This window comes from Solanum pennellii, chromosome 10 (assembly GCF_001406875.1).
Source record: "Solanum pennellii chromosome 10, SPENNV200".
Taxonomy (NCBI): domain Eukaryota; kingdom Viridiplantae; phylum Streptophyta; class Magnoliopsida; order Solanales; family Solanaceae; genus Solanum; species Solanum pennellii.
This window is the reverse complement of record NC_028646.1, coordinates 583843-601918: the sequence shown is the minus strand read 5'-3', so window position 1 is coordinate 601918 and position 18076 is coordinate 583843. Positions and strand designations below refer to the sequence as shown.

The window sequence follows — 18076 nt, the reverse complement described above, 5'->3', positions numbered from 1 at the left end:
TTTATTTGTAATATTACAATTGTGTGTATCTAAATAATTAACAGATTAAACTAAAGAGATTTATATGTGATATCCTTTGTTTTATGTGTTTTAATTTGATGAAGGACAAAATTCTAAAAGATAAGATTTTGGATTTTAATGATCAAATATATGTGCATATAATATTTTAAAAAAAACACTTTTGAATTATATATTTTAAACAAACCATTTTACTTTTATAAAAGCATATTTTTAAAAGTATAATACATGCTTATTGTGTCCTAATATTAATTTTTCATATTTTTTTCTCTACACATCTCTTAAAAAGTCATAAATAAAATGTTAATTTTATTAATTTATCTTTTAATTTTTTTGTTTAATTTTACAAACTTATTACATATTCAGATAATTATTGATAAGGATAGAATGAAAAAATTTAGTAATCCTATGTTAATATATAAATTGATAAATAATTTGAAAAAAATATTTTAATAATATGAACAACTAACGTGAAACAAATAAAATATTTGTTAAAGCATGATTAGAGTAGTCCTCATAATCATATTTGTATATATATAGAGATATTGTGTTAAAGATCTACATATTCAATAATAAAGACTATTATTTTATATCAATACTTATTGGCATTATATAATATAATATAGAGTCATATATAAATTTTCTATATGTTTAAATAATCTAAATTTCACTAAATTAATAAAATCTCATATCACTAAAAAATATTATATTAGATTTTTGTTGATACGAGCTAGTGTTGACAGTTATCGATTGGTTAATTGTGATGGTTGTAAAATAATAGTTAATAGCAATAATAACTAATATTAATAGTTAATCGTCGTTGTTAATGGTGATATCATTGATGCTAGATGATAATCGCGATAGTTAATGATAATATATAATGATGAATTGTTAAAAATGATGATTTATAAAATTGGTATTCAATAATGATGATGGGTGGTGATAATAGTTTTATCTTAAAAACGGTGGTTAATAATGACGTGTACTCAAGATATGAATAGAATAAATACTAACTTTTAATTTTTATATTAAATTTTAAATAAATATTATAATGATATTTAAACCTGGTTATAATTTAAATTTCAGATTTACCTAAACTTAAACTTAGTGAGTGACTATAATAAATAAAATATCACATTTAATAATTATGATTATAATGATTTTTATTTACTTTTTTAGAAGTGTAAATAACTGAAGCATAGAGACCAAAAAAGAAGGTATTAATGATCTTAAAATTGTTAATTAAGGGCTAAATTAAACATTTGTAAACATTTAGGGGAAATTTGAATATTTTTTCCCAAAAAAGATCAAAATTAATAGCGGCAAAAAAGATTTGGCGTTTGTTAGCCAATAAGCTCAGTCTTCACCATCACCGACACCGGCAAGTTAGCGATTCCACCGGAGTTTGACCATCGGAATTCGGATTCCGATCCCCGGCAGCTCATTTGTCTCGTTTTCTGTAAGACTTCCTGAATGCGTGTTGCGGAAACGAAGATATTGCTTTGAAAATACTCTTCGAAGAGTATTCACCGATCTGTATAAGGAAGATGACATTGTGAGAAAGGCTTGTGGAGATGTCAGGAGGAGAGTATAGTGATCGCAATGTGCTATTGCGTTCGAATTCATCGGCGTCGGATGGAGATTTAGAAGGTCAGTTTCCGCATAGGACTGGTAATAAAGGCATTACTGATCTGTTGAAGCGATTGGATCGAGGATTTTCGAATAGAAGACTATCGGGTGTAAAGCGGTCTGATAGGGATCAATCGTCATATTCTGATCACGGTGTTTCTTCTAGCGTTACTGGTAACTATAGAGATGATGAGATTCTCGGGAATAGTGCCCCGCCGGAGTGGGCATTGCTGCTTGTTGGATGTCTACTTGGCCTCGCTACTGGCCTTTGTGTTGCGGGTTTTAATCGTGGGGTTAGTCAGGATTCTTTTAGTTTTCATTGTCTTGTGATTATTATTAGATTAGTTTCGAATTCCATGCTCAGAGAGCCTTTAATTTAGCTTAAAAGACAATAATTTTCTGGTACTGAAACAAATTGTGTTGGAATTGGAACTGGATATAAAGGATTCAGTTAGCTGATCCAGACTAGTTTCTGGTTAAGGCTTTGTTAATTGATAGATTAAGTTCGAGCAACAATGAAAAAGGCGAGAGCTTTTTATGTCCCATAGCTTTCTGAACTTCCTTCAGGAATTATATAATGTCATTGATTTAGTTATGTCTGAGCAAGTGAGGGAGATTTTGTAAAACTGGCATTAGATAATTGCTGCTGAAGGGGAAGGGCAGAGAGTGAACTGCTCTGTGATGAAAAGCTGCACATTGAATGTCAAAGGACACCTCTTGTATATTTTCTTGTTTATCTATTTTTTGTTGGGGTTGAAGGTTATCAGCTGTAGATGATTTTAATGTGCTGACACATTTTTTAGTGACTTAAGCTGATTTCCATTTGGGGGAACAGGGATACAGAAGACTGATTTAATAATATTGTGTATTGTAATGTCTGTCCACGTTCATGCCAAATAAAGGTGAAGAATCTGTCTGGTTTAGTTAAACTGTATTTCTGATGCTGTTTTGATGATAGAGCAGTAGTTTGAACTGTAGTGCTTCTCAGACATCGAATGACAATGAGGATATTTGTTAGGTGCATGTAGTACGTGAGTGGGCTTGGGCTGGTACTCCCAATGAGGGAGCTGCTTGGCTCCGTTTGCAAAGGCTAGCTGACACATGGCATCGGATACTTCTAATACCAGTCCTCGGTGGAGTTATTGTGGGCATGCTGCATGGTCTGCTTGAGATATTGGACCAAATAACACAATCCAGTTCTTCTCAGGGACAAGGGTTTGATTTGTTAGCTGGAGTCTTCCCTACTGTAAAGGCTATTCAGGCTGCTGTGACTTTGGGAACTGGTTGTTCTTTAGGTCCTGAAGGCCCCAGTGTAGATATAGGTAAATCTTGTGCCTATGGATGTTCAATGATGATGGAAAACAACCGAGAAAGGCGAATAGCTCTTGTCGCTGCTGGTGCAGCGGCTGGAATTGCTTCAGGTATGCTGCTCATTGAGAATTATCTCTAAATATCGAATTTTGTTGCATAGTTTTCATGTTTGAAAGCTTTTTATGGATGATTATTTCTTTTAATTGCAAAACTATCATGTTTGGAGGATTGTGTAGTCCTCTCACTTGTTCAAGTGACAATATGAGGATCAGAAACACAAATCTTACTTGGTTTCCTTGTAAAAAAAGAAGAAGCAGGTTAAACAGGAATTTTGTGATCCGAATAGTGAAAAAGATAGAATATTGAATATTCTTCTTTTGTTCCCATTATTCATCTTAAGAGAGCAATCGTATTACAGGAGTTCTGTTGGTATACAAGGTATAGAAAATGACTGTGCCAAACTGCAAAAAATTGTAGAAAATGAGTGCCGAACTGCAAAAAATTGCAGAAAATGAGTACCAAACTGCAAAAAATTGCAGAAAATGAGTGCCAAACTGTTTGTAGCAAATGAATGTGCCAAACTGCAAAAGTTTGTCATGTGTATTGGGGAATTGAGGTCCTCTTCCTTAAGCTGTGATATAAACTCATTTGACTTGTTCCGTGCATTCATAGTATTCAAGCAATGACACACCCTCTTATGCTGATTGCAAATGGACACATGTGCTTTAGAACTATGCAGATATGTACGGATGCAGATCTGTCTTGTTATCACTACTCTCTTTAGGCCCTATGCTCTCACGCTTTTCACTCTCTTGAACAAGCACTAATAAGCTTCACATGATTTGATAAAAAAAGGGAAAGTGTTTCTTTTGCAGAATTTATCTATGTTACTGCACTTTCTGAACCTGTTCTCGTGGGGCTCTTAGAAGTGTCGTTTAAACTTTCTCTGCTGCTAAATATGCAGGTTCTATTGGCTGATTATAATCATTGGGAGACTAGTCTTGCCTATTATGTTTGTGTATATCTCAATCACATGCTTACATGTGAGTATTTATCTATAAAAGATACATTGTGTGTATGTGCTTCATCGAGGAGAGGATTTTAGATTACAAGGTTTAAGGACAGCCTTGTTGTCTTTGATTTTGAATTTTTGTCCAGATTGAATGAAAGATTTGTCTCTCTGCATCTTTTGCAGGAGTTCTCCTCAACTGGTGTATGAATATTCAAGATTTAAGTTCTTTTGTGTTGCAGGTTTCAATGCAGCAGTCGCTGGCTGTTTTTTTGCAATTGAAACAGTTTTAAGGCCACTTCGTGCAGAAAACTCACCTCCATTTACAACTGCAATGATCATATTGGCTTCTGTCATATCATCTACTGTTTCAAATGCTGTCCTTGGAGAGAAACAGGCTTTCAATGTGCCCACGTATGATATGAGATCTGCTGCTGGTATTTGATCTGATTCTAGTTTAATTTATTGTGGGCAAAATATTAGCTCATGGGGCACCACTGTTCACTTTCTTGTATACAATTACCAATATTTATGTGAATATGCATTCTTTTATCAATTGACGTACTTCTCTTCCCTAGTGTTTCTGTTTGTGTTTACTCCTTTGGATGGAAGTATTTGTAATTAATGATTTTGACATGCGATACGTGGTCCCTGGTCGTTTTTCTGCTTTCTTCTCTATCTTTGCTGTTTCTCTTATGATAGTTTCTCTCGGTTTTTGATTGTTCATACTTACTGGTTGTCATTCACATGCTAGTGTTTACTAACAAGGGCAGGGACAAACAATTTTTGCTGTCGTTCTCTGATTTCTCATTTGTTTAACAAATTGAAATAGGTATATTCCTGTATTGTTGCTGTCAAGCATGGATCACATAGCTCTTAATAATGCCTCTATGTGATTCGGGATTATTTTGATTTAACATATATGTATTCTCCATATTGGTCATCATGATTCTGCTCAGGAATTAACTCTTTTTCTTTCCTGAACTGGGTTTCTCAGATGTTCTATTCTGGTAAAGTTGTCTGCCGATTCTTTCTGTGAGATGAACTTGGATAAAGGGTGGTGTTTAGATAATTTTACCTTGTTTTGGGATGTCCAAAGGGGGGAGAAGGCTTTAATTATCTGGATGGAATGTGTCTTGATGCTTTCATAGATTAAACTTGGTTTTGATTGTCACTTTATTCAGCCAATATTTCTTCCTGAATACTAAACTGTGTCCTTAACAGAGTTACCTTTATATCTAATACTGGGGATGCTGTGTGGAGCAGTAAGTGTGGTGTTTACTCGGCTAGTTGCCTGGTTCTCTAAAGCATTTCAGTTCCTAAAGGAAAAGTTTGGACTTTCTGATGTTGTCTGCCCTGCTTTGGGTGGTTTAGGAGCAGGCTTAATAGCTCTTAGATATCCTGGAATTCTTTATTGGGGTTTCACTAATGTTGATGAAATTCTACATACTGGTAAGACTGCATCTGCACCTGGAATCTGGTTGCTAGCTCAACTAGCAGCTGCAAAAGTTGTGGCCACTGCTCTATGCAAAGGTTCTGGTCTTGTTGGTGGTCTGTATGCACCAAGTTTAATGATAGGTGCTGCTGTGGGTGCTGTATTTGGAGGTTCAGCTGGGGAACTGATCAATTCAGCTATTCCAGGAACTACTGCTATTGCTCAGCCGCAGGCGTATGCTCTGGTCAGATCATCTACTTTTACATCTTGCAAGTAAATAATTTCTAGACATGGTTAGACTTCAGAAAGTAACTCTTTATAATTATGTAAAGAATGCAGGTGGGAATGGCTGCTACATTGGCATCAGTTTGTTCAGTGCCTTTGACTTCAGTTCTTCTTTTGTTTGAGTTGACAAAAGATTATAGAATATTGCTTCCCCTCATGGTTAGTCCTACTGTCCAACGATTTACAAGCTCTAGTTGGTGTCGATGTGCATGTAAATTCGATGTTGTTCACAATTATGTAAAAGACCTTTGTATATGGTAATTGTGTACCTTTTGCTTAATTGAAGCATTCTCTTAGGTGATCATCATTTTAGTTAATAAGACTTATGTAAAATTCGTTGTGATTAACTTATCCAATGAAGGAATTTTTATTGTTAAAGGATAATCAATTGTCCAAAAGATTTCTCAAATGATATTTGTAGTCACATTTTAAGAGCTCTTTTTAGTCATTGGACATAATAGTAGCAATATCAATATTCTGCCCTTGGATTCAAAATTTTAGGTGATCCTGAATCCGTCTCCACATCCATATGTGTGTTGGATGCTTTGTACCTTAGTCCATGTAACAGGTCGAGAAAGATGATTAAAAGGTAGAATTCTTCTTCACACCTTAGTCCATGTAACTGGTCGAGAAAGATGATTAAAAGGTAGAATTCTTCTTCACTCCTGTCATCTTCTTTTTTTTTGGTGGGTGGGGTGGAGTGGGGGTATCACTTATTACAGTTGCTGAGGTTCTCTAACAATAACTGGAGCCATTGTCTTTAAATTGTAGTATTCTACCAGACCATCTGGTTGTCTGGTTGAGTGAACTTTTCTTTTCTTTGTTTGATCTGTCTGTATTTAGTCATTCCTATGTTATTTTTGGGTGAAATTACAGTGCTGTTGACATGATTATTGGAATAAACACACATTTTTAATGATGTGAACAGGGTGCTGTTGGACTGGCAATTTGGGTGCCCTCTGTAACCATTCAGACAAAGGAAGTGGAGGCATCAGACTCCAAATATGTGTCAAAAGGATACTCTGTCCTTTCGCCAGATGATGAGAAGAATGAGGAGAGTGACTGGAGGCACACGAGTGTGAGGAATGACTTGGAACTAAGTGTGATTGGATATCATAGCAGTCATGAGTCTCTTGATGAAGGCTTAATTCTGGAAGATCTAAAGGTATGATCTTTAACTTTCTGCCTCTGGTTTGTGACAAAGTTCTCCTCTTATAGGTTTCTACTCTTTTTTCTTCTGTTGAACTATCATTTCATCTAGGTCCTGTTATTCTAAACTGTTTTTGTCAATGACCAGGTTTCTCAGGCTATGTTAAATGATTATCTGAAGGTCTCTCCAAACCAAACTGTGAAAGAAGCATTAGAATGCATGCATGAGGGTTGTCAGAGTTTTGTTATTGTGGTTAATGCTGAAGATTATCTGGAAGGAATTTTAACATATGGTGACATTAAACGCAGTTTGTTTAACAACTCGGGGGATTCTTCCAACAGGGATTTGGCACTTAAAAATGTACGTATCTGTTGAGTGCCACCATAAATAAGTTTCTTTTGGTTCTCAGTATGCAAGTTCCTTTTCAATTAACTCTGTTTTCTCCTCTTTCATTATGTAATCTTTGTTTCTTGGTTTCTCTCTTTAATAGCTTTATTGATTTCTTTAATGTGTCTACAGGCAGATACTTGTCTTGTTTCCTCGATTTGCACAAGAGGGATAAACTATCGTGGGCAAGAATGTGGACTTCTAACTTGTTATCCTGATACCGACCTAGCAATTGCTAAGCAGATAATGGTGGCCAAAGGAATCAAACAATTGCCTGTGATCAAGCGTGGTGGAGATCTGAAAGGAGAAAGAAAGCTCAAAATTATAGCTATTCTGCATTATGAGTCCATCAAAGAGTCTATCAGGTGTTGCTTCTCTATCTGTTATTTACCTAATGTGTCTTATTGTGTCTTCCCTCATGTAATCCAGCATTTTAATATAGGATTTATTACACTAAACACCCCTGCAATATGACTCAGTTTCAGATATATCCCTTGTATTTTGAAATCAAATACCTATACCCACTATACTATGAAAATCATACGCTTACACTTGGTTTTAAAAACAAGGGGCTATCCGAAACTAAATCATATTATAGGGGCATTTAGTGTAATTAACCCTTTAAAATATATGTTTGGTTCTATGCAGTACTTGATTAAGGTAAAGTTGTTATTTTGATGGATATTAAGAAAATGAAAAAAAGATAATCGATTTCTGGACTTCCTCTTTCCTTAATTTAAAATATTCTTTAGCAGTTTTTTCCGAGGGAATGTAAAGAATGGTAACATGTCTACTACAATGACTCTGTTCTGGAAGTCCAACTGACATTTTTGTGTTATGTGAGAGATAAACTATCAACTTGCAAGAAACTGAAAAGTGGCATCGAAGATGTGAACTAACTGATAGAGTCCCTCCAGTATTTGATGAATTATGGCTTAAAACTATAGTATGAATAGTTTGTAGAACACCTTTGAAACGTTTATGAGGCTAGGCTCTGGGGGAAAAACAACTACTGTGCCGTCTTGCCTGCTTTTATTTTGGATGAACTTACTTGTTTTGCTTGGAAGAAGAGAAGTTGGCCGCAAACATTGTAGTATTATTGAGATTGTGGATGAACTTTTTATGATCTATACTCTAGTTCCAAATGGGGATACATCTATCTTTCCTCGTATTTGTGTATCTTGCTATAAATGACTGAGAGAACACAAGATACAAGGTATCAATCTAGCGATTACAAATTTGAATCTCCATTTGTTTAGAAGCAATTCATTTGTATCCTTGGGGCATTTTCTGATCATTATAAATTCCCACAGGAATGAAATCACTCGCCGAAAGTCAGTATACCAGCAGAGAGAAGAAGACAACGACTAGCAGATGGTGACAAACGGTCATTAATTTGGCGAGAGGGACCGAGTATGAGAAGCAAGCTTCACCAATTGATTATGGTCTGTTGATGAGTTTGAGCATCAGCTGGTTATGCAATATGACTACACAGTTGTTTCTGCTCATAATTTTGGTTTGAGTTCCCTTCAATACTTTATGGACTCCATAGCATACCCTATATAAATCTTATTGTTATTATTTTTTGGGTGTGATTTGTATTAGATAGTTGTCAATAAGTTTACCTGTGTAGTCCAATACCTCGTTATTTGTACATGAAATTTACTCTATAGTTTTAGATGCCAATATAAGATGAATGATAGTAGATTTAGACAGATTTGAAGGCAGACTAATCATTATTAATGAAAATACTCCCAAGTCCCAACCATTTGTGTTCTTGAGACAATCTAATTGCCAAGAATCCTAATGTTTTAGCTATATTTTCCTTTTCTCATTGACTATCCCATTGTGTGCATAATGGCATAGTATTGTAGTTCACAACAATTACAATAATGTATTTAGTGTAATTTTATATGTGCGATCTGAGGAGGGTAGAGTGTACACATGATCTTATTCCCCTATCTTGTGGAAGTAGAGATGTTGTTTTCGAAAGGCCTTTAGTTAAAGTGCCGAAAAACTAGTAGAAATTTTACAAAATTAGAATAGTCGTGTTTCTCAATAACGTTTCAAACTATGTTTTATTCAAAAACAGGCACAAAACATTAGTGTAACGTCATATTAATTTGTTACTCTGAGACATGTTTTATAGCTAAAACGTTACTGATAGTAACAATTCTTTAAAATCTAATTATAGACAATTATATCTTGCAAATTTGGAATCAAAAAGTTATTGAAATTAACATTTTATATTTGTTTACTCCGTTAGAAGTTTGTCTTGTTGCTGTTGATTTTTTTTATAATAAAATATAAATATAGTCAAACGTTACTGAGAAACACAATTATTTTTAATTTTGTAAGAAAATTTTAAATATATTATTTTGGTGAGTTCATCTAAATAATAGATGATTCGGTCAAAAATTCATTCATTTTTTATTGACTATATGTAACGTATAACACACTCTTATAAACCTTTATACTCCCTCTTTTTGAACTAATTTGTTAATTTTTGACTTGACTCACTTATTAAAAATAATACTATTGATATACAAAGTTTATTATTTTATCCGTATTAATTAATAGGATTTCAAACATATGTAATTGCATTTTTCATATGCACTAATTCAATATTAATAAATTGAGACTATAATAGGAAAAATATTTTTATTTGATTAGTCAGTGACAACTAAATATAGAAATCAAATAAAAAAATATTTGACAAATAAACGAGGGAGCCTTTAATGGTTTTGCTTAATTTTATTAGCATTTATACTCATTGCTATCATTCTTAAAATCTGCAGTAATTATCAATTGAAATTACAATTGATTTTACAATATTGTTTTGTTACAAATTGACTCTGGGGAGAAAGAGTGAAAAAAAAATATGTTATTTTACTTTTTTTGTGCTCGAATTTTATTTTTTCTTGAATGTTTATCACTAATTTTTATGCTTCTAATTTTTGTTAAATCTGCAGATACACCTATATCAGGAGAAAGATCGTAAAAAACATTATTTCTTAACATGTCTCAAGCTATGAGAATTTTCATGAAGTATTTCTGGTAAGATTTTTTAATAATTTTTTTCATATACTTACATGGTTTGAGTTATTAATGATTACATGTGGCTTATATAGATACCTTTTTTATGTAAGTTTATTTTCAATAAATTTTGAAAATTTTATCTGAATTTACGTCAAACATTAATTAATTTGATCTTCATTTTCCTGAAACCCAAACAAAACATAAATATGTGCTTGAGAGATAATTTTCCATACCCTAATAAGAGATGTATGAATTCTCGAGAAGAGAGGAATCATGATGTGCCCCTCATATAGGCTTACGGGTGGATACCTAGGCATCCAGAGACGAGGAAGGGTGTAGTAATCGACGAAATGCATGAGATGTAAAAACCTTATTTTAGACTCGGATGCCTAGGCATCCTTCAATTATCGAGTACACTATCAACTTTCCGTATTTGTCATGACAACATCACCGACCTTATGGGGAGCGGCGAGGGCTAAGGTGAACTCGGGTTGATAATGAGAAGCGGTTAATTCAGTAACAAAGACACCAACACATATGGTTGGTTCAATTGGGTGATAGCTACGCGATTGATAGCTCAGTGACAAGGTACGACTACTACAACCAAATCAAATTGATTAGAAAGAGAAATCATATAGTATATCAATGCAAGCATATCTAGAGCCCTTTTGGTAATCATTTCCACTTAAACAACAAGAAGTTGAGCAAAAAATTCAAAAGATATTGAATGTTGATGCAGTATTTTTGGTTATAAAAAAGCTTCAAAAATGAACCTGTAGGATACTTATAAGGGGGAAAATGCCCATAATATTATAGAATCAACCAAGTTTAGGAACTAGTTGATCTTTCGAAACTCGAAAGAACACAAAACCATTAGAACCAAGTCTAGGAACTAGTTGATCTTTCAAAACTAGAAAGAACACAAAACTATCAGAACCAAGTTTAGGAACTAGTTGATACTTTCGAAACTCGAAAGAACACAAAACTATTAGAACCAAATCTAGTAGCTAGTTGATCTTTCGAAACTCGAAAGAACACAAAACTATTAGAACCAAGTCTAGGAACACAAAAGTATTAGAACCAAATAGGTTCTCAGAGTCAAGCACAAGGCTTGTGACACAGTTGATTCTTTCTTTCCTATAATAAGGAAAAGTTTCACATCTGAGGTCCAGGAGGCAATCCATTCATAGTTTGCTGATAAGTTGATGAGGCATTGGAGTAGTTCATGTTAGGATTTGGCATTGGTTCTCCTTCTGGAAGCACGAAACCAGCATCGTTAACAGGTTGTGCCCATCCTGGATATGGATAGGCAGGGACCGAAAACTGGTGCTGATCAGAGTTGAATCCGGTCATAGAAGGACCGGTTAGACCTTGCTGCTGGTTAGTTTCGGAACTGTTAAAGCCTGAGGTAGAACCAAATGGGGGACCCCTTCCATAACGCCTGCTGGTCTTCTGAAGTTGTTTAGGCTCAGGCCTACCTACCTTGTCTTGAGCATTAGTAGTTATCGGATTGGAGCGATAGATTGAAGCAATTGAGCTAACTTGGATACTGCTGCGTTCTTCTGGAGCGTCATGGTTGTGCTTCCCATCATAACTTGTGATAACGGACATCTGATCGAATGGGGACCTCTCGACATGTTTCCTGACACTGCATCCGGAGTTTGTGCACTTGTAGTAACTCCTGGCAAAGGAAAGTAATCTATCAGTTCAAGCGAACAATTCAGTGAGTAATGCGTGTCTCAGGCGCACGCCACAGGTTCAAAGTTACCACAGACAAATTAGGAACTTTTAAGAATGAAATAGGGAAATGAACATGACAAACCTAGGATTTGGATTGCCTTTAACCAACTTTTGCCCATACTTGCGCCAGCGATATCCATCTTCAATGACGTCTAGCTCACTGATAGTTTGTACCACAACTCTTGGCTGCTTCATTGATCTGCTGACGCTGCTCGTATCTGTTGCATCCGCTTCTATCTTCCTAGATTATCAAAGAACAAAGAGAAAAGAAAAATGACAATCAGGTCCATATGATGTAATATATCGGAAATCCTACATTTTAGGGCAGAAGATGTAAAAACCTTATTTTAGACTCGGGGTTATCTCCTCCATCATCACAATCTAGAGGTGCACTTCCACGAGTACCATGATCATCTCCTTCAGTTGAAAAAATAGATGCTATGTCAACTGCATCGGCTGATCCCAGCTGAGCATCATTTGAATGTAAAGTAGCAGCTCCCCTGCAGTATTCAGAGTGCAAAGCTGCGAATGATATTGCTTCAATATTGTCGTTCTTCCGCTTGAGGCCTCCAGCAGTAGGTCCTTGTTGGACGGTTTCCAAAGCCAGATCACTGTTAACACCTGTTCCAGTTGGATCCACATTGTCTAGTTGGATGTCACCAAATGAACTTGAAGATCCGAGGGTTGATATCTGATTTGGCTGTGGTTTTGGGTGATTGTGAGCCCCATTGTATATAACTTCCGTGACATGACCTTGATGATATATGTCTCCAAATGAACTTGAAGATCCGAGGGCTGATATCTGATTTGGCTGTGGTTTTGGGTGATTGTGAGCCCCATTGTATATAACTTCTGTGACATGACCTTGATGATATCGCGCTATTTCCTTCTTGACAAGACAATTTGGATGTGTGCACTTATAAAAACCCCGAGGATACTCGCTTCCTTTAACTTGATTTTCCCCATATTTAATCCAATTATGACCATCTTCAACTGAAGTATCACCAGCAGTGTCCTCATTTTGTTGCTCTTCAAGAGACGGAGGATGCTCCGTACTACCACCAACTGCATTAAAGGCCCTTACCTCTGGATTCTTATCACTACCCCGGACATCCTCTTCAGTAAACATAGGGATATCAGTTGTTTCATTACATATCTGTTCATTTTGAGTTGCTTCCATACTGTGAAGTGGAAGAGAGTTATTTGGATCAACTGAACCCTCAATTTGAAACTCGTTTACCTGCAACCGATAGTAAAAACACATTCAGAGACTGGAAATAGACAGGAAACTATGCAATATGAGTGTACACGTGTCCGTGAGAGAGAGAGAGTATAGTTACTCCGCCAGTCTCCATAATTGGATTGGAAGACAAGTAAGATGAACTATTAGTCCCAAAAGCAGTCGCATTCATCTTATCTGCAGCTTCAGTCGTCAACATAGCGCTTCTACTCTCGTTGCCTGAGGCACATGGTAATAGTCCAGTTGGAGGAGATGGATAAACCTGTGGCAAAATGGTGTGTTTGAAATATATCTACATCAAAAGCAAGAATTTTGGCGGCTGATAGCCGGTTGGCAGCAAGTTTCCAGACACCTTGCATTTCTGCTCGGGTTGAGGATACTTCGGAAGGAACTTTTGGAACACCAACAGCATTAAAAGGAAAGAAAGAACAAAACTCTACCATATTTCAGTTCGGGAATCACAGGCTGCTGATTCGTGTTAACTATGCATCTTCAACACACTTTCGAAAACTTCAACAGAAAAATATGGTGCACTAAATGAACCAGGGACTGTTCTGTTAGCAAACTTCTTTGACAGTTTAGACAAATTCCTGTTTCACAACATAATCTAGAGACTAGCCTATAATAAGCAAGACAAATCTAGCACATTATCTATGTGTGGATTAGACGCACGTCATCAATTCAAACCGTGCTGCAGACAAAAGGACGGATACTTAAGTGGAGAAGAATAGAGGGACGAGTTCATTATTAACCTAGTTTCAGACCGTGCACCACTGGACTTCAGAGATTTCTCAGTTATTAACAACAACATACTCCGAGTGTACACAAAACTTACCCCTACCTTGTAAAAGTAGAGAGACTATTTCTGATAGACCTAGGGATATTATAGAGCATTTTGAACAAGAGAATATAGAAATGAGAGCAATAACAACACCTAAATAACGTGAAATGAGAGCAACACACAACATACAGAGGAAAGAACAGTATTACCAACAAAATAATGGGATTACGAAAGCACAAAAAATACAGGTGATAATCGAAATCAAAGAGTAAAAACACTATGCTATTTCTCGGTTACTAACAAACAAATAAAAGAGAGAGACATTCGATCTTAAACAGGAAGTGTGAGGTACATACCAGTGAATTATAGAGCATAACAGGTGAATATAAGAGGATTGATGGACTGAGACCAGCAGCAATACTCAAATAAGGAGACTTAATCTCTTGATTCTGTGACACAAAAGAAGGTCTAAGTCCATCTGTATTCAGCCTCGAGACGTTGAATCCAGTTCTAGCTGCCATTCTTTCCATGAGCCCTCCACGAGAACTCGTGTTCTGCTTTGATGGTGCACTCACATTCACTGTTTGATTAGTCATTGCACCAGTTTGTGCCCCATCATTTCCAACAGAGTTGCTCCAGTTCACATGCTCTTGAGGCTCGACCACGAGGTTTTTGCATGTACTTTCATTAGCTTCCTCCAGATGAGCTGGCCATCCAAAATCATCAGCTCTCAGTGAAGAGATGAGTGCTATTGAGCTCGGGCTGGGGCTCGGGCTAGCTGGTAGCCAATCTCCATTAGGAACAAGATCATTGAACCCGGACATTGATCGTCAACACTTTAGCACAAGCAACACAAAGGAGATTTAAACTGCAATATCAAAAAACTATATACATGAACTTAATCCTCAAATATATAAACAACACATAACCATTTGCTTAATACTTCAAATTAATAGTAAAGAAAATTACATAGTATATTAATTACATCGACCTGTTTGTTTGTCATAACATAATTACAATATCTATTTGGAAAAGAAGATAAACAACATGATATTCTAGGCCTAAAAGCTACATCCGCAATTTTCACGAAAGAGATTCTGAATATAACGAAGTAAACACGTCTAGAAGTCAAAGGTGATTCAACATTTACTATATTTGACGTTATATACATATATATGTATATATATATAAGACATCCCTCCTTCATCTAATTTTGTTTCAAATGCATTAACAAAAAGGGCAAACAAGGTGAGCTAATTATAATCTAATGCATATTTGAGATTTTAATTGAAATGAACATGCATTTCAAGCCAAGGGCAGAGTTAGGGGCGCAAGGAGTTCATCAGAATCCCCTTTCTTCGAAAAAATTACATCGTAAAACTTAAAGTTCACTATCTTTTTTATGTATGTATATTAGATATCGACTTAATCCTCATGGCTTCTTTCTTATGTTTCTTTCTATATATTTAATTATCTTTAGTAAAACTCTTCAAAAAAATTATGTCGTAAAACTTAAAGTTCACTATCTTTTTTATGTATGTATATTAGATCTCGACTTAATCCTCATGGCTTCTTTCTTATGTTTCTTTCTATATATTTAGTTATCTTTAGTATAACTGTTACATCATATACTTTAATGAGACATACGCTTTAAGCCCCCAAATTCGAAAGGGCTCAATTTTTTTATAATAATAAAATTATTATGTGCCTTAACAAAAAAAAACACTATATATTTTAATTTATTTTTTTTTTAGTTTGTTTCAAAACATTAAAGAATGGCATTTTTGGGTCAATTTAAAATTTAACTTTTCACATAAAATATATAAGACTATAAGATTAAAAAATATTTTGGTATATATATATATATATATAGTTAGACCATAGAAAAAAAATAGAGTTTTTTTAATTAAAAAATGAAAAAAATTAGGTTTCAAATTTATTTTTGGTTTTAAAACACTAATTAACTTGCGCCGCTACTGAAATGTTTTAAATAAAATTCTAACTTTACCGCTATTTTTCTTCTTAATAAAGTAAGTAAATAAACACTTAAACATTAATAAAGATTCAGTAAAAAAAATTAAGAAAGGCAAATTGGTATTGAAACATAAGAGGATCAAGATTATGCAAAGAACAAAAAGGCAAAAAAAAATTAAAAAAATCTTTTTTCTTTGACCATCTCAAATTAGTTTATGCCTAAATGGATTTTCTTTTTTCATTTCATTAAAATATTTTCCCAACAAAAAAAACAGCAAAAAAGAGATAAAAGGGGAAAAGGAAGGATCAAGCAACCCCAGAATAACACTTGTTTGTCAATTTTACCCAACACACAAAACAAAAAACTAATTTGTTAATCTTAAAATAGCTTAGCACAAAGTAAAAATAAATAATAATGTATTCAGTATAATTCAATAAAGTGGAGTGCGAACAGAAGAAATTAATTTGTTAATCTTGAAATAGCTTAGCACAAATAAAAATACACAACGTACTCATCATAATTCAATAAAATGGAGTGCAGAGAGAACAACGCTTAGCACAAATAAAAATAAACAACGTACCCAACATAATTTAATAAAGTGGAGTGCAGAGAGAACAACGCTTAGCACAAGCAAAAATAAATAGAAACGTACCTAGGGTAATTTAATAAAGTAGAGTATGAAAAGAGTAGAGCGTAAGATGTACGCAGACCTTACATTGACTTAGAGATAGAAATGTTATTTCAGACTAACACAAGTAAATATACATATATATATATACATAAAAGTTATTTTTTTAGGTATATTTATAATTGGACCTAGATAATTTTAGAAATCTTATAATGACCGAAGAAAGAATTTAGGAGACTTTCATAAACAGACTATATAAATAATGATAAAACTCGAGATTCGAATATTTGACTAAATATATTGACTTTCAATTAAATTAGAAAATGTACTTTTGATCCATTTAGTTGTGAATATTTACAAATATTTTATGATTACCAATTGTTCATCACTCAATTACTCATGTGATATATTATATTCCATACCTAAAGGAATTCAAAACACACATTTTCAATTAATTAAGTGTTAAATTTGCTTTATCAAATATTATAAGAATTAAAATAAAAATTATTAATAATTGAAGGACCAAAGTGCTATTGTTCCTTGTTGCCTTGTACTTTTTTTTTTCATATTAAGGATTTTAAGTGGGCTGGGCTTGATTTAGGATTTAAGGCCCAATTCTCAAATTATGTGAATTTATCAAGTTTGACCAGCCAATGAGAGGCAGTCATGTGGAAATAAAAGTTTGACTAATAGTCAACCATTTTTTTAATTTTCAATTATTTTTATTCCAAAAATAACACTTTTATAGGTCATAAGAATTAACAATAACATACCATATATTATAAATATATGTGTATTATAGTAAATGTTTGATTATGTGGAGTACTTTTAGGATATGGTTAAAAATCCTACTTGAGAATCAAGTTACATTTTTTCTATAAATAAAAAGGTTTTTATTCATTGTAAATAAGATCTGTTAATTTTGAATAAGGAGTTTTTTCTTTTCTACCTACTTCGTTCTTTTTCTAAATTTATATAGTTTCATAATACTATATAATTTTTCAAGTAGAGATTGATGACATATGATATACGTAGAGTTTATCTCTATCTCTTGGAAGTAGAAAAATTATTTCTGGAAAACTATCTATTCAAATAATAGATATCAAAATAAATTTAAAAGAAGAAAATAAAAGTGATGAAAATTAAGATATCAACTTTTAATTCTTTTGAAAATGGAGTTATGTGGGGGAGAAACTAGAGTAGTATATAATTAAAAAAGTTTTTTCATGTAATTGAAAATTTGAGTTAAGAAAAGTTATTTGACATCTAAATAATAAACAATTCTAGTGTTATTTTCTTTATTATAATAATATTAAAATTTCATATAATTAATTGTGATAAACACTTTAAATGTTCTTTTACTATTATACAGAATGTATTAACTCAATATTCACATACTTTTATGAATAACTAATTTTTTTTATCTAGAATTTTGATAGGATCTTGTGT

The 18076-nt window shown here is 33.9% G+C and overlaps 3 protein-coding genes across 3 annotated transcripts; 1 reads left to right on the top strand and 2 right to left on the bottom strand.

Moving 5' to 3' along the window:
* Nucleotides 1–1592: 1592 nt before the first annotated feature.
* On the top strand, nt 1593–9010 carry LOC107002808 (chloride channel protein CLC-f-like). The gene is made up of 9 exons (XM_015200979.1): nt 1593–1940; nt 2666–3068; nt 4210–4404; nt 5192–5646; nt 5742–5846; nt 6616–6852; nt 6985–7197; nt 7357–7589; nt 8538–9010. Exons 1-9 carry the CDS (start codon nt 1593–1595, stop codon nt 8593–8595), a joined length of 2247 nt encoding a protein of 748 aa, XP_015056465.1. The 3' UTR covers nt 8596–9010.
* A 2408-nt stretch (nt 9011–11418) lies between these two features.
* Nucleotides 11419–13686, bottom strand: LOC107032602 (probable WRKY transcription factor 3). The gene is made up of 6 exons (XM_027912448.1): nt 13506–13686; nt 13344–13462; nt 12868–13243; nt 12345–12756; nt 12086–12244; nt 11419–11944 (listed from the first exon to the last, which is right to left on the bottom strand). Exons 1-6 carry the CDS (start codon nt 13684–13686, stop codon nt 11419–11421), a joined length of 1773 nt encoding a protein of 590 aa, XP_027768249.1.
* A 634-nt stretch (nt 13687–14320) lies between these two features.
* On the bottom strand, nt 14321–14848 carry LOC114074335 (probable WRKY transcription factor 2). The gene has a single exon (XM_027912197.1). The coding sequence runs from the start codon at nt 14846–14848 to the stop codon at nt 14321–14323; it is 528 nt and encodes a 175-aa protein (XP_027767998.1).
* Between the last annotated feature and the right edge of the window lie 3228 nt (nt 14849–18076).